Source organism: Podarcis cretensis (assembly GCF_951804945.1).
Source record: "Podarcis cretensis genome assembly, chromosome: 5".
NCBI lineage: Eukaryota > Metazoa > Chordata > Lepidosauria > Squamata > Lacertidae > Podarcis > Podarcis cretensis.
Genome location: NC_137174.1, coordinates 98,918,046 through 98,945,740, shown reverse-complemented (window position 1 = coordinate 98,945,740; position 27,695 = coordinate 98,918,046). Strand labels below are relative to the sequence as shown.

The 27,695-nt window shown below is 47.3% G+C and overlaps 2 protein-coding genes across 2 annotated transcripts in view; both read left to right on the top strand.

Annotated features, from left to right (window-relative positions):
* Window positions 1-408: 408 nt before the first annotated feature.
* FYTTD1 (forty-two-three domain containing 1) lies at window positions 409-23,326 on the top strand. Its single transcript, XM_079978167.1, has 9 exons — window positions 409-760; window positions 9,069-9,200; window positions 10,571-10,716; window positions 12,749-12,861; window positions 13,191-13,287; window positions 16,159-16,220; window positions 19,840-19,914; window positions 20,186-20,312; window positions 21,613-23,326. Exons 1-9 carry the CDS (start codon window positions 412-414, stop codon window positions 21,706-21,708), a joined length of 1,197 nt encoding a protein of 398 aa, XP_079834293.1. The 5' UTR covers window positions 409-411; the 3' UTR covers window positions 21,709-23,326.
* Window positions 23,327-26,141: 2,815 nt separating this feature from the next.
* LRCH3 (leucine rich repeats and calponin homology domain containing 3) overlaps window positions 26,142-27,695 on the top strand; it is a gene marked incomplete at its 5' end in the record, with an annotated part of 96,427 nt that continues 94,873 nt past the window's right edge. The window contains one exon of the mRNA XM_079977766.1: window positions 26,142-26,448. Coding sequence (XP_079833892.1) covers window positions 26,142-26,448 — 307 coding nt within the window. The remainder of the gene's footprint in view (window positions 26,449-27,695) is intronic.

Sequence of the window (27,695 nt, the reverse complement as noted above, 5' to 3'; positions counted from 1 at the left end):
CACTGTGACATATTTGTGATGTATCAATGATGCTGTTGAAAAATGTATTATGGGAAATGGGGAGAGGTCTTAAAAGGTCACACAATCCCATGCTTGGGGTTGCTACTGTTTGTGCGTTTGAACCTTGTTGCAACAAATAAAGACCAGGTCTACTGACCGCTGTTTGCTTCTTTAACTTGGCTGGAGACCTCCTCCTTTTGCTGACCAGAGAAACCCGCGGGGAGTGGCACCCCGACAAGCTGGACAGCAGAGTAAATCCGCATCCTAGGATTTTTCCTATTCAGCTTCATTTATATTTTATTTTATATTTTGATCTTTTGCTTTTAACTTGTTCTTATCTCTATAGGATTTCGTAGCTTGCTAGGTTTTATGTTGCGAAGCGCCGCGGAGCACGTTACGGTACCTCCTCCTATGCGCTCAGCTCGGCGATCTACGGTACTCCCCCGAGCGTCGCCGAAGCTGCTCGGCTCGCGCAAGCGCAGCAACGGGCGAAGGCGGACCCCGCCCCATCATCGGCTCTCGCGCCGGGAGGAGGCGTTGGGTTCCGTCACGCGGGAGGAGAGCGCGAGCGTGGCGCATGCGCCCGGCGCGCCCGGCGCATGCCCAGAAAGGGGAAAGAGCGAGGAGGTTCTGTGGTGCCGCTTTCCTCGCTCTCGGTCTTGTGTTTTGGGAGCGGCGGCCATGAGCGGCTTCGGCGCTGGCGGAGCCCCGCTGAGGAGCGTCAGCAGCGAGACGCTGGAGAAAATCGACATGTCGCTGGGTGAGGGAGGCCGGTCAAGGCGGCGGCGAAGGCGGCGAAGGCGGAAAGGGGGGGGGCAAAATGGGGGCGGGGCTTGAGAGCGGGGAGCCGAGCGAGGGATGCTCGGACCGAACCATGTGTGCTCTCTTGGGAGGGGGGAAGAAGAAGAAGAGGGGGCCGAACCAAAGGGAGCAACGAAGGGGGGGAGGCAGTTGGGAGAGTTCGGCGGGCGGGGGAGCCTAAGGAGTTAGGGACCGCAGCTTGGGGGCCGCGGCCGGGGACGGGGGCGGGGCTGAGAGGCGGCGCCGGGGAAGATCGGTGGAACCTCCTGCCGCAGGAGCAGAATCGGTAGTATTGGTATTTATTGGTACCCTGCCTTTCCTCCTGGCAGGGACTCCGGTAAAAATATAAGCAGCTTAAAAACCAGAAAAGCGAGTTGAGAAAAACGATTGAACGTTAAGGTAAAGGTAAAGGTACCCCTGCCCGTACGGGCCAGTCTTGACAGACTCTGGGGTTGTGCGCGCATCTCACTTAAGAGGCCAGGGGCCAGCGCTGTCCGGAGACACTTCCGGGTCACGTGGCCAGCGTGACATCGCTGCTCTGGCGAGCCAGAGCCGCCCACGGAAACGCCGTTTACCTTCCCGCTGGTAAGCGGTCCCTATTTATCTACTTGCACCCGGAGGTGCTTTCGAACTGCTAGGTTGGCAGGCGCTGGGACCGAGCAGCGGGAGCGCACCCCGCCGCAGGGATTCGAACCGCCAACCTTTCGATCGGCAAGCCCTAGGCGCTGAGGCTTAAACCCACAGCGCCACCTGCGTCCCCTCCGGTAAAAATATAAGCAGCTTAAAAACCAGAAAAGCGAGTTGAGAAAAACGATTGAACGTTAATTGAATAATAATAATAATATAATTTATTTATACCCCAACCATCTGGCTGGGACCCCCCAGCCACTCTGGGTGGCTTCCAACAAAACACTAAAATACAATAACCTATTAAACATTAAAAGCATCCCTAAACAAGGCTGCCTTCAGATGTCTTCTAAAAGTTTGGTAGTTATTTTTCTCTTTGACAACTGGTGGGAGGGCGTTCCACAGGGCAGGTGCCACCACCGAGAAGGCCCTCTGCCTGGTTCCCTGTAACTTGGCTTCTCGCAGAGAGGGAACCACCAGAAGGCCCTCGGAGCTGGACCTCAGTGTCCGGGCAGAACGGTGGAGATGGAGACGCTCCTTCAGGTATACTAGACTGGGGCCGTTTAGGTCTTTAAAGGTCAGCACCAACACTTTGAATTGTGCTCGGGAACATACTGGGAGCCAGTGTAGGTCTTTTAAGACTAGTGTTATGTGGTCTCGGCGGCCGCTCCCAGTCACCAGTCTAGCTGCCACATTCTGGATTAATTGTAGTTTCCGGGTCACCTTCAAAGGTAGCCCCATGTAGAGCTCATTGCAGTAGTCCAAACGATATACACTCATATCTCGGGTTAAAGGAGCTTCGGGTTGAGCGTTTTCGAGTTGAGCAGCGACCTGGAAGTAACAGAACACGTTACTTCCCGGTTTTGCCGCTTGAGCATGCGCAGACGCTCAGTATAACAAGCGCATGCGCAGACACGGTAAATCGTGACCTGCGCAGATGCGGGTTGCGTTCGCTTCAGGATGTGAACAGGGCTCCGGAACGGATCCTGTTCGCATCCAGAGGTACCACTGTATGTATGTACCTCTGTGTAATAAATGAGATCTATTAAAAACACAACGGATGGTTACAATAAAAACAGCACAGCGCCAGCACTTCCATTAAAAGCAGTTGGTTCCCCAAAGCCTGTTGGAACCAGAAGGTCTTCACCTGCTGGGAGGAAACCAGTCTAGCTTCTCTAGGCAGGGAGTTCCAAAGTTGTTTGGGAGCAGCCACCCCTCTCCCAAGTCCCCACCAAGAGTGCCTGTGGGGGTGGCAGGAGGGAGAGAACGGCCTCCCCCAAAGATCTCAGAGCCTGGGGACTTTCGTATGAGGAAATGCACTTTCATAGAATTGACCCCAAGGGTCTTCTAGTCCAACCTCTTTATAATGCAGGAATCTAATTTTTAGAATAATACAGTATAATGGTTTCAAATAGGTTGCTGCTGCTGCTATAAGGAGAAGGAGGTACAGTGGTGCCCCGCAAGACGAATGCCTCGCAAGACGGAAAACTCGCTAGACGAAAGAGTTTTCCATTTTGGAGGTGCTTCGCAAAACGAATTTCCTATGGGCTTGCTTCGCAAGACGAAAATGTCTTGCGAGTTCCTGCGGGTTTTTTTCCCCTTCCCCCCCTTTTTCTAAGCCGCTTATCCAGTAAGCCGCTAAACCGCTAATAGCGCTAATCCGCTAAGCCGTCGATGGGCTTGCTTCGCAAGACGAAAAAAACGCTAGACGAAGAGACTCGCGGAACGGATTCTTTTCGTCTTGCGAGGCACCACTGTAGATGAGAAAGTGCCATCTATTGCTGTCATTAGTACTATTCATTGCATGTATATCCTACCTTTTCCTCCAAGGAGCTCAAAGTGGTGTACATGGCTTCCCCCCCCCCCCGCCTCTCCTAATCCCCACAACAACCGCCATGAGAGGTAGGTTGGGCTGAGAAGTCACCCACTGAGCTTCATGGCCAAGCAAGCGTTTGAACCCTGGTCTCCCAGGTCCTAGGTCAACAAGCTAATCACTGCTCCACACTGGCTCTCTATGTGCGTGAAAGTATAAGAAGACAGATCTCTGTCATCAGGCACTTAAAATCTGTAAATCAACACAGGAGGAGATGGTGTTGCGTGTAAGAAGAGAATGTGCTTATTTTGTAGCTGTGTGCTTAAGGGTGTGTGCCAAAGGCTTCGTGGCACATATATTGCATTTTTTAATATAGATTTGTTTGTTTCTTTCCCAGTAATTACTTATTGATGGGCAGCCCTTTAAACATAATAAATAAGAATAATAAAATCTGAGTGCCATTTGCTGGAGGGAGGAACTAGGTGAAGGCTGGCACCTTAAATGCCCCATTTGTATGATTAATAATTACAGATTTATAGGCTTCCTGGAAACACCTGCTTGAAGCTTGTAGCCTGCACTTTAAAATGTAAAGTCAAAATTGGGCCTGGATAGAAAGAGGCAGCCAATGAAAACGATGGAGTCTCTTAAATTGCTGATAGTAATCAGGAAGCAATTGAACTTCCTGGATTGTCTTTAAAGGCAGACCCACGTAAAGAGCATTCTAGCAGTCCAGCCTGGAAGAACCAGGGCATGGATAACTGAGGTGAGGTTTGAGTTCTCCAGTTAAGGCTGCTGCTGGGACATCAGCCAAGTCTGATTAAAAGCATTCCTTGCTATAAACCGCCTGGATATCCAACACTGTATATCTGCTTCTTCAAGGAACAGTATCAACAGCATGATGCCTGACCTTGGGTTGCAAGTTTCCTGACCAAGTACCTCCAAATTGATGACTCCTTCGCCTTCATAGACTCACTTACTGTAACAAATACATAAGGCATTATCAAGCTTTTCCTGTGAGCATATTGGCAAACTGGAGAAGCTGTCACAGGTACCACATGGGCACAAACACACATACACATTGTAACCAAGCACACAGAAGCCACATGCTCCTTTGGCTGCAGTAGAATTCTTCTTACAAGAGTAATTCCAGCGGGAACAGGAAACCCTGTGGGTGCCAGGGAAGGCGATCTGTGATATACTATGTATGTATGATACAACTGTATATTTTTGTATATAATGAGATATCTCCATTGACCATCCTAACCGTAAATCTTTTAATGATGCATGCAAATCTGCAGATTTGTTGCTATGATTTTATTATTATATATTAGGGGAGTTGCATAAGTGCATTGAGTTGATGTTCCACCTCTGTTGACCTAGAACTAAAAGCGGAAGATGCCTTTAAAATACGGCAACATCACTGGCTGTAGTGTCCTGTTGAACAAGTTGCTGACGTGTGATTATATTCCATCACGGCACAATCTCCTGTTCTGCAGCAAGAAGCTGTGCAGGGTCCTCTCACTTCTCACCAGTGTCCCTCTCACTTCATAGGATTACTTTGCTAATGGGCATATCCTGGTTTTTCAGGATGTGTTTCATACTGTAAAGTGTGTTAACAGGAGGTGCAGGGTGGGGATGGGGATGCTGAAAGACACATGGACTTGGAAGTGTGACACTTGCACCAGTGGGGACTTTTAGCTGACGTAGAACCAAGCGCTGCCTTACATGTGTATCCAAACCCTCTGAAGTTTCTGAGTGCCTTCACAAAAATTACACAAAAGAATTTCTTATAAAGACTTAAATGTGATTTTTGTAATAAAGTGCAGCAGCATACATTTATAGTTCTAACACAACCACACTTCTCAGTTAAAGAAATAGAGAGTTCTATTCTAAAGGGGGATTAGCTCTGAAAGTGGAGATAGTTACTCCTGAAATGTTGTGTTTGTAGGTGATAGAAGAGATGGGACCCAGGCATTGAGCTCAGCAGTCTATGCAGTGAGTTCAGATCTTTATTAGTAAAATAGGATCACGGGCATAGACCCTTCACCAAGCCTTGGTTCTGAAGTTTAAAGATGTTCCTGGTGTGTGCAGAATGGTTGCTCAGAGGAAGAGAGAGCAGAGGGGAAACTTCTGACAGCATTGTAGAAGGTGCTCAGGGAGCCTGAACTTTAATAAGTTTGTTTACGTGAGTTGGCATGGTGACCAATGAGAAGGGGTCAAAATGAGGGAATGAGAGTGGATAGGGTAAAATTCAGGTAGGTGTGCTTGGTCATAGGGGAGGAGTTTCCAGAGAAGAAGACCTCAGTAATGTAATAGGGAAGACAAAATAAAAAAATTCCTTCCAGTAGCACCTTAAAGACCAACTAAGTTAGTTCTTGGTATGAGCCAAAAGCGAAGCCTCCTCTCTCTTTCGCATCTGTCAATAGCTTAAACTTTATTCTCGGCTTCTTACCCTGCCATATAAACCTTGAAATTTCTCTTCGCCAATTTTTAAAAATAGCTCCCCTCCTGATTACTGGAACGATTTGGAATAGAAATAGCATCTTAGGTAGCACATTCATTTTTATTAATGCAATTCTTCCCCAAAATGAGAATTTCATTCTTCCCCACACCTCTAAATCTTTTTTAATCTTACCCCAGGTTGGTATGTAGTTGTTCTGATACAAATCAATACTTCTGGGGGTTAACCAAACTCCTAAATATTTAACCTTCTTAACCACTTCTATTTCTAGTTGTTGCTGCACTTTATCAATAGTTTCTCGGTCCATATTTTTACTAATCATTTTTGTCTTTTTCTTATTCAAAATAAATCCCGCTAATTGGCCAAACTGCTCTATTTCATTCAGAACTTCTGTTACAGTGTTTGTCGAATTTTCCAGAGTTAGTACCAAGTCATTAGCAAAGGCCTTAACCTTATATCGTTTACTTCCTACTGTTATCCCTTTTATCTGTTCATTACCTCTTATTGCTCTTAAAAAGACTTCCAGGACCGTGATAAATAACAATGGTGAAAGCAGGCACCCCTGTCTTGTACCTTTGGTTATTTTTATATTTTCTGTTACCACATTGTTCACTATTAATTTTGCTCTTTGATCTCTATATATTGCACTAATACCATTCATAAATCCTTGTCCAATATCCATCATCTCAAAGTTTTTTAACATAAATTCCCAAGAAATATTATCAAAGGCCTTTCCGCATCCACAAATATCAACATAGCTTGCTTGTCATTCCTGGCATTCAAATACTCCAAAATATTAATTACATTCCTAATATTATCTTTCATTTGTCTGCCAGGAAGAAAACCTGCTTGATCTTCATGTATCAAACCCTTCAACACCTTTTTCATCCTATTTGCTAATATGTTAGCAAAGAGTTTATAATCATTATTTAGAAGCGAGATCGGCCTATAATTCTTAACTTGAGATAAATCTGAGTCTTGTTTGGGTATTAAAGTAATATATGCTTCTTTCCAAGTGTCTGGTATTTCTTTTTTTATTAATATATCATTCATTACCTCTCTCAGTGGTACAACTAGGATGTCCTTCATTTCTTTATAATATCTTGCACTAAATCCATCCGGCCCTGGAGTCTTTCCGCTTTTTAATTCTTTAATTGCGTTTCTTATTTCTTCTATTTCTATCCTCTCATTTAGTTTACTTTTCTCTTTCGTCAGAATCTTCTGCACCCCTTTCTCTTTTAAATATTTTTCTATTTTCTTTAAATTGTCTTTCTCCTTCTTCTTATATATTTGTCTGTTACACAGCAGTTTCACTGTAGAAGTTATTGCAATGATGATCCCGCTGCCTGAACTTTGGGAGTCAGTTTCTAATTTTGAAGTTGAATCAAATGCAGACTAACAATGTGTTTAGGGATGAAGTAGGTGGCGCTGTGGGTTAAAGCCTCAGCGCCTAGGACTTGCCGATCGAAAGGTCGGTGGTTCGAATCCCTGCGGCGGGGTGCGCTCCCGCTGCTCGGTCCCAGCGCCTGCCAACCTAGCAGTTCGAAAGCACCTCCGGGTGCAAGTAGATAAATAGGGACCGCTTACCAGCGGGAAGGTAAACGGCGTTTCCGTGTGTGGCTCTGGCTCGCCAGAGCAGCGATGTCACGCTGGCCACGTGACCCGGAAGTGTCTCCGGACAGCGCTGGCCCCTGGCCTCTTAAGTGAGATGGGCGCACAACCCCAGAGTCTGTCAAGACTGGCCCGTATGGGCAGGGGTACCTTTACCTTTACCTTTAATGGTGCTGAATGAATTATAGCAACTCTTGCGAAAAGAAAACTGGGGCATTCTGAATTACTGGCAGAATTCATTATCTTAGTGCTCGTAGGTGCAATATATGTTCAGAGATGTGGAAGGGCTCTTGGTTTAAATTTTAATGGCCATGCTTTTGCAAAGATTTTTATTTATTTGCTGTTAGATTTCTGTCCTGCAACCTTCAGCACTTTCAAGGCAAATGAGGATTCAGAACGGCCTCAAATGGAAGAAATATAAGATTCTATTGTGTCACCCTATAGATTCTGCAGTGTACGCCATGTGTAAATCTCATGGGATTGAAGCAGGCTTCCAAAAGGAGTTCAGTTTATCACAAATATGTGATAAATGCAATTTTCAGAGTGCTATCTGGCTGTGTAGCACTCTGGGCAATACACTGGGCTAAACCAGCAACAGAACTCATCTAACCCCATTTTAAAAAGAGCAGGTGTGAAGAGCAGGGATTACAAGACATATGAAGCAGCCTTTCATTGTCAGGTTGATGACCGTCTGGACCACACTTGACTGGCAACAGCTCTCAGGTCCCCAGAAGAGCATCTTCCTCTACCTGTGAGATGCCAGAGATTGAGCCTGGAAATTTCTGCATGCAAGGAGCATGTGCCGTCACTGTACTGTGGCCACTCTCAGATGGAGAGTGTACTTTCCCACAAGCATCATACATGGCAGTGGACACTACATTGCAGCTAAACCTAATTTTGTATGTATAGAATCATAGAATAGTAGAGTTGGAAGGGACCACGAGGGTCATCTAGCCCAACCCCCTGCAATGCAGAAATATTTTGCCCAACATGGGGCTTGAACCTATAACCCTGAGAGCAAGAGTCTTGTGCGCTACCGACTGAGCTATTTGGCAGGGATAATGTATGTATATAGCACCATCTATGTACATGGCTCTCTACAGGGATGTGGGTGGCGCTGTGGGTTAAACCACAGAGCCTAGGACTTGCTGATCAGAAGGTCGGCGGTTCGAATCCCTGCGACGGGGTGAGCTCCCATTGCTCGGTCCCTGCTCCTGCCCACCTAGCAGTTCAAAAGCACGTCAGAGTGCAAGTAGATAAATAGGTACCGCTCTGGCAGGAAGCTAAACGGTGTTTCCGTGCACTGCTCTGGTTTGCCAGAAGCGGCTTAGTCATGCTAGCCACATGACCCGAAAGCTGTACACCGGCTCCCTCGGCCAATAAAGCGAGATGAGCGCCACAGTCCCAGAGTCGGTCACGACTGGACCTAATGGTCAGGGGTCCCTTTACCTTTGCGCACATTGCTCTCTACAGAGAAGTGTGACAGACCCAGGGCCCTGTTGAAACAAGGGAGGGAGGCTGGCTAAAGACAAGGACTCAGTTAACCCCATTACACAATTCCAGAAAGGTTCTTGATTCCAGAAAAGTTTCTAAAGGTTTGCAGATCTATTCCGGGAGTTTACTTAACAAACGTAAGAGTTTACTTAAGTGAAAACCTGAGGCTTTTCAAAAATAACAAATCATACATGGGTTCCTGTTTTTGTCCCCCACAGTGAGAAGTGTCCAATACTTAAATTCTCGCTATTTGTTTTGCAGATGATATAATTAAACTGAATAAGAAAGAAGAGAGGAAGCAGTATTCTCCCAGAATGAAGAGGGGGCTTCAACAGGCTGGCAAGCGGCAATTCCGGATGAGGAGAACCAAATGGGGAATCCAGGAGTACACAGGTAGGTAGTTTTGCTTGCTTTTTTTCTGAAACACTGGGGACCTATTTTGTATCGGGACAGTAAAATGTCAAGGTTGTTTGAGACCTGCCTCTTTTTTAAAGGCAGGTGATAAATAACATTTTCCTTACTATATACTCAGAAGTAGAACAGCCAGTACAGGTTTATGTGCTAAGTAATACATAATGCATTTTGCCCTCTTAAAAGAGTAAAGTATTTTTTGGAACATTTTTACCCTGTCTTTCAACCAGAGTCTTCCAGAGTGACATGCACTGTTATGTAGTGAAAAACCTCACCTTGGGGCAATATACAGGTACGCCCATCTCCTTTAGCCTTGATCCACAAGTCGCCCCCATCAAGCTAAAGCCACGCCGGGTTCCCTTTGCTCTCAAGGCTAAGGTGGACGAACAACTGGACAAATTGATTGCCCAAGGAGTTTTGGAGCCGGTTGACCACGCCAAGTGGGAAACCCCCATCGTCATGCCTGTCAAGCCAGATGGGTCGGTGAGAATCTGCGCTGACTACAAGTGCACGATCAACAAGGCACTTCAGCAGCACGCTTATCCGGTTCCTGTTGTCCACCCACAACTTAACATGCACCATCACTTAAAACAAGACAGTCTCTTGCCTGCGGGCTTACAATCTGCCCGACACAACCCAAAACAAAAAAGGGATGGTTAGGGAGGAGGAAAAAAGCAGACCCACGCACCAGTTTTTCAAGTTAAATAGAAGTTCTAATAATGATGAACTGGATTAGAAGCAGTGTGGGATCAGGAGGACCCCGATGGAGTTTGTCTTGTTGCTGAACTTACAAAACGGCTCTGCCTCCCATCCCTGTATAAGAATTGTGATGCACTGTCAACCCAAGTTATTTTTTTCAATATTTTTGATACTTGCAGCAGCCAGCCAGATGTTTTACAAAGGTTTACCGGCAAGACTTGAGACATAATCCTCCTTTGGTGTTAAGCCCCAGCATCTGGTATTGGGGAATGGAATCCCTTTGATAATGAAAGCTGTGTTTTTTTGGTGGTGTTGCTATGAGATGTGGATGGAGCTGTTCCCCTGTGTGTCAATTTATCCTCTTCAAGTATCTTTGCTAGGGAGCCACAGACCTCTGTGGCAACGATTTCCATATGCTGACTTGCTCTAGGATATCTGCCTGTGATGCATACAAGTTTAGATCTGCTAAGAAAACAAGGGTTTTTATTAATTTCCTCCCAGATTTTTTCTAAAATAAATATGGAAGGGGAATCCCTCCCCCAAATATATTTCTAAAAGCTCTGCCGGTGTTCTTTTGCTAGCCTTGACCGAGGCATGCTTACTTGCTTCTGTGCCACTGGCTCACTTTTTGTCTCGTATTTATGCCATTTCAGGTTTTGGAAAGAACCGTTTAGGACGCAGAAAACGGGTGGCTGGAAAGAGGCCTCCCTATGGAGTCAAAACCGGGCTAGCAGCAAGGAAAGCCTTGGGCTCTCACAAAGGCATCAGCCCCCTCAACAGATCGCCTCTCAGTGAAAAGGTATGTGCGGCTTTGGGGCGAAAACATACCCATCTTTTTTTCTGGGCAGAATGCCTCCGCCTTGAGGTGGGATCTGGTGGAGTTCCTCCACTCTCAGCACCTCTTTTCCCGAGAGTGCAAGGCTTCATCCATGAATGGAGCAGCTGCATTGAGTCCTATTCCATGTATTCCGCTCTCTTTCTATGGGCAGAGGTGCTCTCACCTCCAGTAACACTCGGAGGCAAGTGACTACTCTTTCCAGCTGAAAGTGTGTGGTTTGCACCAAACTATGAGGGGTTATTTTTGCTGAGCCAAAGGAAATCCAGAGGGGCAAAGGGGAGAGCCAGTTTCCTTTCCTGGAGAGGGGAGGGGATCCTCGCATTAGGTGGTCCACTTGCTCTGCTGGCAGTAAGTTGCAGTTGGGAAGGGGCCGTCTGAATAGGACAACTTCTCCCCAGATTCACTTCCTGATTAGACTGTAGGAAATCAGAGGGGGTCCCAGCCACACTTGGTACTGTAGGGGACCCCTGAGGTGGCTTAAAACAATCATATGCCAAACAGCAAAACAAATAACATTAAAAATCCAATAGAAAAATAAAACAACCCAGGCTGCTGTGTGGTCAGAAAGGCCCTGTGTTGTGTACCCACTGATTTTACCTCTGGTGGGCTAGAGTTGTTCTGACCCTTGCCCTGGCAGGTGGAGTTTTGGAGTCAGGACATTTCTGTCTTCTCTAAGTTGTAGGCAACCAATGAGTAATATGGCAAGCGTGAATAGATGGGCTAGAAAAAGCAATATTGTGCCCTAGCAATTCTTTCGGACTAACTTACAAGGATGGCTTAAGCATGACTTTCACTTTCCTTAGCTTTTGTGAGCTGTTGGAGAATCGTTCACATAGTATGTGTCACGTGACACTTTTATTTTTGGACTTTGACCATGCCGTCCCGCACTTGTTATGAAGTTTACAAATAGTAAAAAGTCGCAGCCAAACCAACATGCCTGGCAGCAGATTAGTAGCAGATGATCTGCAGATTGAGATGCTAAAGCAGCTCTGCTGGCCAGAAGCAGATTTTCGAAAGGCAGACGAAACAAACTTCCATACTTCACCCCAGTATGGAGAAACAGCACATTGAGTGGCTAAACATAAAGGCACAAATATGAATCGACTGTACTTCACCCCATCCAAAACAGAAGAGACCTTCTGTGAAGTCCTATATCCAGATGCCCATTCATTATCTATGAAAGGTGCCTTGCTCAAAATAATGAGGTTTCAGTGACCCAGATGGAGAGCCGAGATGTCCTAAATGCAACTGGAGAAAACTTCAAGCAGGCCTTATGAAATGTGTATATACACATGAAGGGCCATAGGTATGTGTGGGGCATGCGCAGTTCAGGCGCCACCACAGAGAAGGCTCTTTTTTCTGGCCCCGATCTGCTTAATATCCACCATACTTGGGACACAGAGAAGGACCCTCCTCTCAGATATTGGGGCAGAGGTAGGCTGGCAGGGGAGAAGGTGGCATTTTACGCTAACTTTATTACTCCTGTTTCAAGTTACCCTTGTTCAGCTGCTCGGTTTGGATAGTGCAGGGTTTTTTAATTTAATTGTGTTCGCGTTGTGAGCCATCTCAAAGAAAGGTAGGGTATAAATATATTAATGAAACAGAGAACCTGGTACCTTTCAGATGTTGGTTTACAGCTCCCATCAGCCCCAGCCAGCGTGGCAGATACAGTCTGAAACAATTCGTAATGCATTGGGTGGCAGAGACAGTTTTTGGATGAGAGTTAGCATTTGTCCATACTCTGAGTAGACCCGTTGCAGTCAGTGAACGTAATGGCTCTACCCTAGTTGGATATCACACAGAGGCTGCAGTCCTAATCCTGCACACCTGGGAGGAAGCACAATTAATTTCTACAGTGCTTGCTTCTGAGTCGATATGGTTAGGATTGTTAAGATAGTTAAGCAGCTCCTGAACGTCTTGGGTTTTTTGCTGCAACAGACTAACACTGCTGGAAATGTGTGGACCTAATTTTTTAACATATCTCTTCCTGAAGAACATACAGCGGGACTACTCAGTTTTGAAAAGGAAGACCACCGTCCAAAGACAGTCTGAGTTGCAGAGAAAGCAAGGAGCCATTCTCAGGAGACCTACTTTGTTAAACAGAAGGTGAGAGCCATATGCCATTTGCAAAAGTCTTGTGGTGTGCTCTGCATGTGCCTTGAGTGCTTTGCCTCAAACTCTGACCGTGCTGCTTCCTTGCCTGTCAAAATGGAGGGTGGGGGTGGCATGTGGGGAAATGAGCATTGCTTGCTCCATCTGCTTTTGTTCCTGATCCTCCCACCACTGGCATACGGCCCTTGGAAGGTTTCCTGGAACATAATGCGTCCCATCCCTGCTTTAGATTGTGATCTCCTTGGGGCACGGCACTTGCCTGTCCTGGTTGCGTCATCCTGTAATATCGATGGTGCTGACGATTCTTTGCGGATGTTTTACAGAACCAACATACAGTCTCCTTCTACCAGGATCGGGAATAAGCTCTACCAGCAGAAAGACGCACGCCAAGCCACTTTCCTTTTTAAGAGGGGCCTGAAGGTACTGTAGGAGGCAGAGTGAGAGTGCTGTTCTATACCCCTGCACCTCTCTGTTCGACATAATCTGACCATCTGGATAGAGTTTGAAGAAAACTTGGCTAAAATTGTGTGTTTTATATATAGCCATGTTCTCCTTCAGATGCTACTTTTCATTAGATCATAAGGTTTCGGTCATTGGCACTAAAAGAGTTGCGTACATGCCTGTGTGCTATTTGTTGTGACTGAGCCTTCCGATGGCTGTACAGTGGTGCCTCGCAAGACGAAATTAATCCGTTCTGCGAGTCTCTTCGTCTAGCGGTTTTTTCGTCTTGCGAAGCAAGCCCATTGACGGCTTAGCGGATTAGTGCTATTAGCGGCAATTAGCAGATAAGCAGATAAGCAGCTTAGCAGCTTAGAAAAACGGGGGGGGGGGGAGGAAAAAAAACCCTCAGGAACTCGCAAGACATTTTCGTCTTGCGAAGCAAGCCCATAGGAAATTTGTTTCGCGAAGCACCTCAAAAATGGAAAACCCTTTCGTCTTGCGAGGCATTCGTCTTGCGGGGCACCACTGTATTAAAAGCATCGGTGCAGGAAAAACTCGGCCATGAGCTAGTTTGATAGAGAGCAGAAGCCATGTTCTCACTGAATCAGGCATCCAGCTCTGATGATAATGCCGACATACTTCTCCCCAGAGATCGTGACTTGATTTCTATGCTTGTGTGAAGCCAAGGCTAGGAAATGCCTCTATAGAAGCCTGTATAATTTATAGACCTGCAGACTCCACTTTTGTGGGTTCCCCAGCAGTCGCTGTTGTTCTGACCGAGTAAAGCTGTCTACTAACATCACAGAGGTGTGTTTATTGAATAAATCCATCCCAGAGCCTTCTTCAGCCTAAAGGCGTGATGGAATGCCAGAGATACAGTACGAGGACTAAACTTTCACACTCTTTCTGGATGCAAACTTGGAGAGTGCAGGGCGTGCATAGACACGGCTCGCAGTTTAACAAAAGTTCTGAGCCAAAAAAAGGAGTACAAATTGGAGTATGTCTCGTTTCTGCAGTCAGTGAAAGACTTGGAGTTCTCTGGAACGCCAGATAAGTTTGCAACAGGAGTGGCTGTTGAAGGGAGCACAAGTGGTTCTCAGCCTGCCTGCTTGGAACAAAGCTGGAGAATTGTAAAGTGAGGCAGGGGGTCACATGCAGGGAAACGTGAGTGGTTTGAAGAAGCAGTTCAGGCAGGGAGAACGAAGGTGGGGAGGCTCAAAACAGTTTTGGGGCAAGAGAACATCTTAGGCAGTGAGTTACCAGACACACAGCTTAGCTACATATAGGTAAAGGTAAAGGGACCCCTGACCATTAGGTCCAGTCGTGGCCGACTATGGGGTTGTGGCGCTCATCTCGCTTTATTGGCCGAGGGAGCCGGTGTACAGCTTCCAGGCCATGTGGCCAGCATGACTAAGCCGCTTCTGGCGAACCAGCGCAGCGCACGGAAACGCCGTTTACCTTCCCGCTGGAGCGGTACCTATTTATCTACTTGCACTTTTGACGTGCTTTCGAAGTGCTAGGTTGGCAGGAGCAGGGACCGAGCAACGGGAGCTCACCCCATCGCGGGGATTCGAACCGCTGACCTTCTGATCTGCAAGTCCTAGGCTCAGTGGTTTAACCCACAGCGCCACCCGCGTCCCCCTGCTACATATACATGGCTGGAAAGAGCAAGAGCCAGGGATGATGCCAGTCCTGCTGGCTTGCAGAAGGTGGGACCCACAGCGGCTGATGCTGGCCAGTTGGGCATGTTGATTTTTTCCAGCTTTCAAATTCCAAAACTGAGGGGTGCTAAAAAGTTGTAACATGACTTGCAAATTCCAAAAATATTTTGGTTAAATCAGTATATAGTCTTGTGTGGTAAGTAAAATGTGTGTGAAATTGCATAGAAATAAATAAAAATGATTGCCAAGTATGGTACTTGCAGTTATTTTATGCAGTAGTAGTAGTAGTAGTATTTAAGCATTATTTGATATTTTCAGAAGGTAAATTTAAATTTATTTGTTTTTTTTCAAGAGCAGTTTCTTGTACTTTTTAATCAAACATAGATTTACCAAGCTAAATGTTGTCCAGTCACAAAATAATAGCAAATTTGAGTTCCTCACAACCAAAAACGTATTTTCAAGTTCGCTCACTGAAGAAATTTGCAAAAATTGAGTTTCACCCCCTAAAATGACCTGCCCTACTGGCCAGGTTTGGGGGCAGAGTGTAGATAGCACTTGAAGAAGCAGCACTTCAGAATGGGATGGAGTGGGGGGGGGGAAATCTCCCACCAGTTGGCTGACTTTTGGGATCCACTAAGCCTCTTTAAGTGTTCCTTCTGTATGTGTATATTTTGTGTGTCGTTTTATTTTGAAATCTTTATATTGCACTTTTTGCTTGTTATTTGTATTCAAAATGGCTAACATTTGAGTTAATCCTAATTATTATTATTATTATTATTATTATTTTATTTATTTTTATTTTTATTTATACCCCGCCCTTCCCGGTTCAAAAACCAGGCTCAGGGCGGCTAACAACAAATTTAAAACACTTAATTATAAAAGTAGCATCAAATACAGTATAAAAACATGAATAACAATAAAATTCAAAATCACATAAAAGAGACTTAACCCATCATGTCACAGTGCCAACAAGCTTCGTAAATGCCTGTTTGTCATGCAAATCCCTTTATGAATCTCTGCAGAAACACTCACACCCAGAAACCCCAACCCTGTTGGAATGTCTTGGTCAGATTCCAGTGACCTAGACTAAGTCTATAGTTGTCTCCTGAATAACTCTTCTCTCCCCGCCAAAAAAAAATATTCAGCTTTCTCATTTTCTCTACCGGTATTTTCTTTCCTCCTCTGGCAGGTGCAGGCCCAGGTCCATCCAGAAGATGACCTAAGCGCCCAGGTCACAAACAGAACTCGCCCGTAAGTTTTCCGATTCATTTGGCAGAGCAGTTGTGGAGGCAGTAATGCATGTGTGTTGAGACTGTGGCTTTTTAGACCACCGTTGGCCCCTGCAACCAAATATTCATGGGGTGTATCGAGGGCACTGGATGTCTGTCTGATTTAGGAGGCGGCCTTGGGGTGTTGCTGAGCTGGGAGGCAGGAGCAGTGGCCTGCTGCAGTGGTGGCAGGGAGCTTCAGAAAGGGTGGGCTTCTAGTGTAAATTAGGGATGGTCTCATATTCTGAACACGCTGTCATAATATGGTATGTCACCAGTTCTGAAAATGAAACTGTTGTTTTCCTGCCACTTGCTTTCCGAGTGGGGAAGGTTTTGTAGATGTCTTCTGTACGCTTTTACTTGGGAGCAGGCCCCATTGAATTTCTGAAGCATGCATAGGATCAGACAGTGTGCTACTCATCCCCAAATGTTGAATGAACACCCTCTAAACGGCTGTGGAGAGCTTTACAGGTTGGGACCGGGGTGCAGGCATTGAGAAACAGAGCGTTTGTAGGGAGGAAAGTTGGTTGGTTGGGAATTGTAGAAAGCAGAGGTATTTAATGCCCTGGTTTCTTCTCTTACTGCTCTCGGATCTGTAGCATATGTGCTGTAAGCAGCCCAGAGTAGCTGGGAACACCCTGCCAGATGGGTGGGGAATAAGAATAAGAAGTGTTTAATGGGCAGTGTTTTGCTCAGTAACTGGTATGTCTCTCTTAACTAGATGCCTCATACCCAGCCTTGCGGAGGAATTTTAAGAAACAAAAAAATCAGTGCCATTTTGAAATCAGTAGTTTCATTGTGCTTTGTGGTGTACAAGTGAGCAGGTCCCTGCCCCTAGGAGCTTACAATCTATCACTTGCCACAGGACAGGCAACAGAGGAAGGGGAAGGAAGCCACCAGATGTCAAAGAGAAAAATAACTACCAGACTTTTAGAAGACATCTGAAGGCAGCCCTGTTTAGGGAAGCTTTTAATGTTTAATAGGTTATTGTATTTTAGTGTTCTGTTGGAAGCTGCCCAGAGTTGCTGGGGAAACCCAGCCAGATGGGCGGGGTATAAATAATAAATTGTTATTATTATTAGCAGGAGGCAGTTGTCAGTAGGTAGAGAATGTGGAAGGGGTTGGGTCAAACAGTGTCTCTTCTGATGGCAGAAGAAAAAAAGGGAGGGAAGTAATTTCAGTGATGCACCATCTGCTCTGGGAGATCCCCCAAACCCGTAGAGCAGATTTATGGGGGGTCGGAGGCTGCAAGCGTTAGGGGGAAATCACAAAAAAAATATAAAAATGCTTTCTGCCCCATTCCGCTGTTGAAAGCCTTACCATAAGCTGAGCAATGCCACCAAACTCAGCTTGAAGGTTTCTGAACTCCTGATCTTGACTACTAACAGCCTGATCTTGACTACCAACCAGCCTCTTTCGCTCAAATGGTGGTAACTTAAAATTGCAGTCTAATTTGCTTTCTTATAAAACGGGACTTTTTGCTGTGGCTACTTCTGCATTCTGGATGAAGCTACCTTCCTTATTGGACTTGTTTGCTAAGAGGAAACAGGATCTGCTTCCAGAAAAGGAGAGTCCCCAAGTGCTCTGGAGCATGTGCACATGCGTGTGTTTAGGGACAGCAGCCTCCCACACAGGAACAGATGGTGCAGAACTGCAACCTTTTTGAAAGAAGTGTAAGAGCTTGCTGGACCAGGCCAGTGGCCCATCTAGTCCAGCATCCTGTTCTCACAGTGGCCAAGCAGATGCCCCAATGGGAAGCCTGCAAGCGGGATCTGAGTACACACCCTGGCTTGTGATTCACAGTAGCTGGCATTCAGACGCAGGGGGCCTCCAACAGAGAAGGGAGAACATAGTCATCATGGCTAGTCGCCATCATCAGCCTCGTAGCTGTCAATTTCTAGATTTGAAAATAAGGGACCAGCAGCCTTGAAAATAAGGGATCAGCAGCCAAAATAAGGGATTTTAGTCAACCAGCTGAAATGCGAAGTTAAAAGGGACCAGATAATTTGGGAGAGCAGCGTCAGTTTTTAGCCCTTCATTTCCAGAGGTTGCTGCTCAAGACACCAGCTGATGAAACACTGCAATTAAATAACTACAAGCAGCAACCACTTTTCGCGCAAAACGAAGTCTAAGCTACGAAGATGCTGCTGCAGTTCTGTATCTTTTCTCTCGTGCTCCATCTGCAGTTCTCAGTTCCATCAGGCGGGGTGGGAGGCGGGGGTGGGTGGGTTGAATAGCGCCCAAAATAAACACGCAAATCAGACCATCTATGCTAGTCTACCACTACAAATCTATGGGAGAAGCGCTTGCGGTCCTTCCTCTGCTTTTCCCCTCTATGGTTAGCCCTTGGAACACCTGCCTGCGCCTCCGCCTCCTCCTACTCTCTCTGGACTGCTTTCTCTATGGTTGCCCTCGCTCTCCTCTCAAGGCTCCTCAGTCCCGGTGGGGAGGGGCTCCCGGGGCCAAGGCTGGTAAGAGGGGGCCGGAGGGGGGCGGGCCGGGCAGCCAAGCAACACCGTTGGAGCCTCCCTCCTCCCTGGCCAGCAGGGAGGGAGGGAGAGGAGCTGCTTCCTTTGAAACCCGGGAAATTTAAGGGACATCATCAATAAGGGACAGCAGTGGTACACGGCGCTGGGATAAGGGAGTTTCTCGCCAAATAAGGGACGGTTGACAGCTATGCAGCCTTAACTCATTGAATTTGCCTAATCCTTTTTAAAACCCATTCTTTTGAAAACCACTCTGCTTTTAGAAACTGGTGTCCTAGCATTGGTGGTCTGGCTGTTGGGTAAGGAAAGCCCTACATGCTAGGCCAGCTGTCGTCAAATGTTGTCTTGAGGAGCAGCCTCGAGCAAAGGGGAAATTGCTCAGGCCTTTGCTGGTACAGCTTCAGGCAAACTGCTGAGCTCCTGAAAAGGGTGCCCGCATCTGAGCCCAGGGTGGATTGGTTAAGGCAGCCAGGAATGCAAGTAGCCTATAAAAAAAGGCTCTTGCTTGTCCAAGTCTGACCTTTTGCACTATCAATGAATTTATCTAAAGTGGGAATTTGAAGCAAACTGCCTGTACAGCTGGTCTTTTCAGAACACCCTTTAGCTCAGTGCTTGGGAACCTTTGGCCCTCCAGGTGTTGCTGAACTACAACTCCCATCGTGCCCTGCTCATTGGCCATGCCGGTTGGGGCTGATGGGAGTCCAGCAACATTGGAGGGCCACAGATTTCCTCATCCTGCTTTACCTGGGATCATAAAGTTTACGTTATGACCCATAGTTAAAACATCAGCTAGTGAGAAATCAGTGCTTATATAGCTTATGGAAACTGTTTTGAATGATTTTTGACCATCTTCCAAATTAGGACTATCCAGGTACAAGTTTAAAACTAGTTGTTCCTCCAAGCCTTTGGGTCTTTAAAATTGATGCTGATTCTGGAGATTATTATTTTATGGCTCCGATTTGTGCTTATAGTATGTGTATATTCAGTTTTCTGGTGCGTAGTTTATGTTATGAGACACACTGTGCTCCTGTGTTGGATGAAAGGCAGGATAGAAAAACTATGTAATATTAGCAGCGGATTTCCTGGGTCAACTGGGTCTTGTGCTTTCCCAAACAGATGGCAAACATCCACTACAAACGGAGGGATTTTGACTGTATCCATTGACAATCCTGGCGCAGTCCCATCCCCCATGTGAGTAAAAGCAGCTTCACCTTGCGCTAGAATCTCCTGGTTGATGGGAATAGTGGTGGGAGCTAAGGAAAAGTACATGGCTGGTGAGAAACTGTTCATCACCCAGGTCCAGCCTTGCAGCCGTAGCCTTATGTTAATCCTACCCCCTTGCTTGCTGTGTTGTTATTAGCTTGGAAGTAATAGGTAGTGTTTGTCTCCTCTGCTTTTACAGTTTGGTGAAAATTGACATTTCCGTTGACCCTGTTCAGTGTGCCATGTGTTTTTTCCACAGTTCTTTGAAGCCAAGGCTGACCAGCACTCCCGTTCCTCCCTTCCTCTTGAAGAAGGACCAGTCGGAAGAAAAGAAGATTCCCAAAGGGGTCCCGCTGCAGTTTGATATCAACAGTGTCGGAAAGCAGGTTGGTTGCTTCCAGATAAAATGGGTGTGCATTGTTGACAATAAAACGGGCTCCATGGGTTCTTTATTGGACTTTGGATCTTGTCGTGGAATTGCGGAGCAGCTGAGTTCCTGTCTTGGACTGGCTGGATGCAGAGGACTGGTGGGAGGCACCATCCATGGAGCTGGATTGGAGTAAAAAACACTGTTCACTCACTTGGGAGCCCCTGGTTGGAGAGAGGCTGAACAAACTGCCAGTCAGGCCCTGCAGGGTCAAGAGGAGGAGACCATGGGACCTGTTTGGTTCTTCCAGATAGTGACCTGAAGCAGGAATGCGGTGTCTCCTCTGCTGCCTCCTGGGTTCCTCTTTGCGCTTTCTTGCAAACAGTGTTAGAAACTAGGATGGAAGAGCTAGGGGCCAAATGGCTTCTAGGACCTGGGTTGTGGGTGTGAAAGCAGAACATCTAGTCGCCACTGAGGGGTGGGGGCGTTGGCAACACTTTTTATTAATTTGATAAGCATGAACTAATACCTATGCAGTTCACATAAGTGACACATTGTTAATATCACATTTTTAGCAGAAATGGTTAATACATGTTTAGTTTAGTGTTTACTATAAAAATAGTGGTACCATACTTCAGTTTTCAAAACACTCTACAGTCATACCTCAGGTTACAGATGCTTCAGGTTACTTTTTTCGGGTTACGGACCTGCCGAAACCCGGAAGTACCAGAACGGGTTACTTCCGGATTTTAGCAGTCGCTAAATCGCGCTTTGTGCATGCGCAGAAGCGCCAAATCGCAACCCGTGCGTTCGCAGACGTGTTGCTGCGGGTTGCGAACACTGCAGGTTGCGAACGTGCATCCTGCACAGATCATGTTCGCAACCGGAGCGTCCACTGTACACTTTAATGTTAAGCTTCTTAACATATTGTCTATCCTTAACATAAACTTCAATGATTGAAAGTACATAATTTCAGTAATCCTTGAGTGTCAGCCAGGCGCAAAAAACGGCACCCAGACTTTTGGAGGTGCTCGCAAATGGAGAATCTTTAGGTGCAAAATGCGCCTGGCGCCCTGCTAATTTCGAACCCTGCTTGCGAGTGCTCCAAACACCTTCAGACTCTCCACACAATTAGAAGACTACTCTTTAATTTCTATTTTCTCACCTAACCCACCAACCTGTATCTTCTCCAAGGTCCCCCACTGTAGTTGAAGCTTAAATGTGCTAGGGGAACTGGTTGAAATATTAACCAGGCTCCATAATTTTGGCCTGCTTGATGGGTGAATGCTGTACTGATATACATCCTCCTTTGTTCACAGACAAACATGACCCTCAACGAGCGCTTTGGGATCCTGAAGGAGCAGAGAACAGCTCTCTCCCAGAACAAAGGCAGCCGTTTTGTGACTGTGGGCTAGAGGGCCTGTTCAGGGGAACCCTATCTTTCTAAGGAACTGAACTAGCAGTGGGCCGAAAAATAAGTTGGACTTTGTGTCAAGATACTGATAAACTGAATTTTGTTTTTAAACGGCTTCTACTCTGAATAGTTAAAAAGAGAACACCCTCACATGATAGTGGACCATAAAAAGAGAAAATTCAGTGTTGCTTGGAAAACAGCATCCTGTTGTCTGGACTGCAAGGGTCCACATAAGCTCCTGGACGAGGCGGGGGGGCAAAGCCATTTGTTCTTATTTGGGTTTCTTAAGCAGCCGACAGAGGTGGTGATTAATGCAGGGGTCAGTCTTTGCTCCACCCACTCTTGCAAAGCTGTGTCATTTCATTTTGTGCCCCTGGCTGCCGAAATTTGCTTAAAACGTTTGCAGTGGACAGCACTTGGCTGCTGCTGCTGCTTGTCTTTCCGTTACTTTGGCTCACAGATCTTTCTTTCACTCAAGCTCTGCAGTTCATCTGGCACTAGAAGCTAAATTGTTTGGCATCCGAGGCAGCAAGTAAGAATCCAGCTTTTCTTGGCGATGAAAAGGCGTAGCGGTCATTCTCGTCCCCTTAAGTGATAGAACAGGGCCTCACATGAGGCCACAGCAAGAACCTAGTCCACATCCTCGAGAAAGGACCATACAGGGTGCATACAAGCTATTTCCCCCCTCTCTGTTTTTTTAAAGCTGTGAGTTTGCTTCAGATATTCATCGGCTGAAACGATGCTTTGATGACCATTCAATGTTACCAGATCAGTTATTTTGGTTGTCGCTCTGTTGTGTTGTACAAATGTGGCACTTTTGTGACTTGTATACCTAGGGGCAGACCCACCAGGTGAGCATTGTGAGGTTCCAGGCACCTTCCTGTTGCTTCAAGGGATCAAAAGTGGTGACGTCGCCATACACACACACACAAACACACAGACTTCATGTGTGCTGGATTTTGATTTCCACATAATTGCCTGTGAGGACAGCTCCTATTTCCTGGATTTTAAATGTCCATGGTGGGTGTGTTGGGAGGCACACCTAGGTAAAAGGATGCCAGGTTTGCTCAGTCTCAGAAACCTGATATATGTAACTTGACCTTTGTTTTTCTTTGACATTTCTTTTAAAAAATAGTTTATTGTGGAGATCAAAACAAATATTTGGCAGTAGCAAGGCTGCCTTTAGAGCAGTTTTTATGTAGTCATGCCTCCATGACAATTTAATGTTCATCATCTTCTGTTTTTAATTATTTGAAATACCTTCTATACCTTTGCAATGGGAAAAAATGGAATATTAAAGTTCCTCCTTTTGTGTTGTTGTTTTTTACTCGGTTAGTAGGAATTCTGTTGAAGTCCATTAGAAATGAAGTAGATAAACATGCTTATGACCATCCTGTGTTTGGTTTCTACCAGGATGTACTTTAAAAAAAACCCCTTTTGCATCAACATGGATGCAAAACATTGATGCAATGCATCTCAAGAGAGCTAGTTTGTATTTAAGGAGAATATGCTTTAAACTCTACCTTTGGGTATTTTTTTTTTTTTTTTGGAGAAGTTAATACATTTGGATCTATTCTAAAGCTGTTGGACTTTTTAAAAATAAAAGTGTTACAAGTTTGCATTTGTGTGTACTTAAATATGAATTTTGCAGCTCCATATTCTTCAACAAAGGCCAACTTAGTACTTAAATCAGGAATACATGTTTAACGCTCCACTCTTCACAATGATCTTAACTCATAATCTGTGCCAGAAAAATGCAAATATGTTTTAATGACTGGTATACCATAAGCGCCTGCCAACCTAGCAGTTCGAAAGCACCTCCGGGTGCAAGTAGATAAATAGGGACCGCTTACCAGCGGGAAGGTAAACGGCGTTTCCGTGTGCGGCTCTGGCTCTGGCTCTGGCTCTGGCCAGAGCAGCGATGTCACGCTGGCCACGTGACCCGGAAGTGTCTCCGGACAGCGCTGGCCCCTGGCCTCTTAAGTGAGATGGGCGCACAACCCCAGAGTCTGTCAAGACTGGCCCGTACGGGCAGGGGTACCTTTACCTTTTATACCATAAGCATTACTGCTTTCAACTGTCCCCTTATTCTCATAGCGACTGATAAAATTCATGGCACTACCAATGACACCTTTGGGATTTTAACATAAAGCTGAGACCTTAAGATCAAGGAAAGCCCTGCTGGGTTAGGCCAACAGCCCATCTAGCCCCACATCCTGTATGTACTCACAGTGGCCAAACCAGATGCCTGTAAAAAGCCTCCAGGCAGAACTCAGATGCAACAGCACTCTCCCCTTCAGCAGTTCCCAGCAAGTGAAAGTCGAAAGCATTGCTGCCTCAGAAAGTGGAGGTACCTTACTGGTGGCTGGGACTTTAAAGGGGTAAAATCTGCAAAATAACATGTTCCCACCTCCTGATTATTGCAAAGACAAACTTTCATGGAGAGAGGAATACCAGCATCTCTACCCGAAGGCAGCACATTTTAAGCTTGGCCAGTGTGAAAAGCCCTTCGATGTTGTGCAAATTCCCAAAACGAACAGCTAACCAAGGAGGATCATCATGAGAAAAGGCTAAGGGGCAAGGTTGTGCAGGGGTGAGCCAACAGGTTTAGGCCTTTAGCAGGGGAAATCATACAGTTTTTGCTATATCTTTTTTTTTAATATGCTTTTTATTATTAAGTTTTTGTTTTAGATACACCAACATCAACAAACAAATATATCAAGTCTTTTTACATCTATCTTACTTTATGCTCCATAGAGCCATTGACTTCCCTTCCGCAGGTTTTCTTATTCCAATCTTTAATTCACAGTTTCATTAGTAAAAGACTAAACCATGACATAAAATTTATTTCAGTCCTGCTAACGTCTTCAAATTTCTACAGTTCTCACTTATATAGACCATAAATTAAAGTTTTTGCTTTATCGAAGCTAATGTAGAGTTGAATCCCATTTGGAGGGTGACATTCAAATGCAGTAAGGCAGGCTGCTGCTGCCTGACCTTGGCAGAGGGAAAGCAAGCCTTGAAAAGAGTGGTGTCCATAAGTCACTTGACGAAGATGAATGGGTTTAGGGATTCTCTCTGGTCTGACCACTCGGACCTCGTCCCAGTCAGCTGAGCAAGTTACAGTATGCAGAAGTATTTTCAGCAGAGTGAAGGTTGGGGGCTTAATGCAGGCTGAGCCAGAGATCTGCATCCTGGCAGATCTTGCCATTGGTTTGCCCCCTTATCCAATTAAATCCTGCTGACCTAGTAATGCAAGGGGATGCAGCTGTGCCATTCTTGTCACATTTTACACCACTCAGGTTAAGTGGTATAAGCCTTATGATTACGAGGCTTTTTATTCACAGTAACTGTGGATACAGTTTTCTGGATAAGGGTGTCAGGGTTGGAATAGCTGCAGCTTTTTAATATATCCTCCTCAACTGCCGGCCCGCGCTTTGAGGTCAGTGGGGAGGTCCTCTTTGTAGTGCCACTGATGGGCATAGTTCATGCAAAGTAGGGCTTTCTTGGTGGTGGTGCCCCACTGGGGAAGTTTGGTTGGACCCCATTGATCAGGTTCCGTAACTGATCAAAGATGCACTTGTTTGCCCTGGGACATAACTGGAAATAAGGAATTCTTTAAAGTTCCAATATTATTACCTGCTGCATTCAGATTTTTTGTTTTAGGCATTGGTCGGTTATTTTAATTATTGGTTGTTATGACTATGTTTTTATTTTTGTTGTACATTGCTTTGAGCTCCAAAGGGCGGAAAGATGGTTTACAAAAACAAACAATATTTTATGCATTGCAATAAATGAAGGAGAGACGCAAACACAAAACCCCGCCAAATGACACAACTATTTGTACTGTTCAAAATAATACACCACTTCATTCATTGGGGCGAAAAGGTGCGTCAGAACTGGGCAACCTGTATATCTTTTTATGTACTTATTTTATGATTGCATGGAATTGCCATGGCCTTTGGCTATTTAATTTTATTTAATCAAAATTTTTTTAAAAAAAATTATTTATTTATTTGCTTCCCGCCCATCACTGGGTAGGTTTACAGCATGGAAACTCAGTACAAAAACTGCTTTTAAAAATAACTTAAAAGCCAGAAAAATGAGCTTGTGGGACTCCAACTCCCATCAGCCCCAGCGCAGCATGACGGGAGTTGTAGTTCAGCAGAAAGAAAAACCTTCCAGGTTCGGGTCTAACTCCGAAGACGCCCTCGTCACTCGCCCCACCCCTTTCCCTGCAGCCGCAGCCCTTTTTTTGCTCCGCCCAGTTCCTTCCTCCGCGCAGGCGCGTTCCCCTTCCGTGTCGCCCTCAGCGTGCGCTTCCGCCCTCTCCGCCCGGCCCGCCTCCTCTCCCTTTCCCCGGCCGGCGGCTTCCGCGGAGCATGCGCAGTTTGGCGGGGCTCCTGAGGGAGGAGAGCGCGGGGGGTGGGGGAAATGGCGGCCGCGGTGCTGGCGGCGGCGGCGGCGGCGGCGTCGGAGGGCGGCGGCGGCGGCGGCGGCGCGGGCGGAGGAAGCAGCGGGGTCTCCGGGGCGCTCATGCCGGGGGGAGGAGGAGGGGGCCTGGGCTCGGGCGGAGGCGCCGCTGCCTCTTCGGCGGGCCCGTCGTCGTGGACGCGCTCGTTGGAGCGGGCGCTGGAGGAGGCGGCGGCCAGCGGCGCCCTCAGCCTGAGCGGCAGGAAGCTGAGGGACTACCCGCGGGGCAGCGCCGCCAGCCACGACCTCAGCGACACCACGCAGGCCGGTGAGGAGAGGGGAACCCGGGCGGGGAGGGGAGAGGGAGGGCCGCGACCCCCAATAGATGGGAGGAGGAGCCCCCAAGAGCCTCTGGGGCGGGAGGGGGCAAGGGGTGCTCCCCCACCCCTCTGGGTTTGGGGGGCAAGGGGTGCTCCCCCCACCCCTCAGTGTTTGGGGGGAGAGGGGTGCTCCCCCCACCCCTCAGTGTTTGGGGGGAGAGGGGTGCTCCCCCCACCTCTCACTGTTTGGGGGGGCAAGGGGTCCTCCCCCCCACCCCTCTGGGTTTGGGGGGCAAGGGGTGCTCCCCTACCCCATAGTGTTGGGGGGGGGCAAAGGGAGCTCCCCTCACCCCTCAGTGTTTGGGGGCAAGGGGTGCTCCCCCACCCCTCAGTTTTTTGGGGGGCAAGGGGTGCTCCCCACCTCTCAGTGTTTGGGGGGGCAAGGGGTCCTCCCCCCACCCCTCAGTGTTTGGGGGCGAGGGGTGCTCCCCCCACCTCTCAGTGTTTGGGGGGAGAGGGGTGCTCCCCCCACCCCTCAGTGTTTGGGGGGCAAGGGGTGCTCCCCTACCCCATAGTGTTTGGGGGGGCAAAGGGAGCTCCCCCCACCCCTCAGTGTTTGGGGGCAAGGGGTGCTCCCCCCACCCCTCAGTGTTTGGGGGGCAAGGGGTGCTCCCCTACCCCATAGTGTTTGGGGGGGCAAAGGGAGCTCCCCTCACCCCTCAGTGTTTGGGGGGCAAGGGGTGCTCCCCCCACCCCACAGTGTTTGGGGGGAAGGGGTGCTCCCCCCACCCCACAGTGTTTGGGGGGAAGGGGTGCTCCCCCCACCTCTCAGTGTTTGGGGGGAGAGGGGTGCTCCCCCCACCCCTCAGTGTTTGGGGGGCAAGGGGTGCTCCCCCCACCCCTCAGTGTTTGGGGTGGCAAGGGGTGCTCCCCCCACCCCTCAGTGTTTGGGGGGAGAGGGGTGCTCCCCCCACCCCTCAGTGTTTGGGGGGAGAGGGGTGCTCCCCCCACCCCTCAGTGTTTGGGGTGGCAAGGGGTGCTCCCCCCACCCCTCAGTGTTTGGGGGGCAAGGGGTGCTCCCCCCACCCCTCAGTGTTTGGGGGGAGAGGGGTGCTCCCCCCACCCCTCAGTGTTTGGGGTGGCAAGGGGTGCTCCCCCCACCCCTCAGTGTTTGGGGGGGCAAGGGGTGCTCCCCCCACCCCCCAGTGTTTGGGGGGAGGCCAAGAGGGTCGCCTCCAGGGGCGCTGGCCCAAAT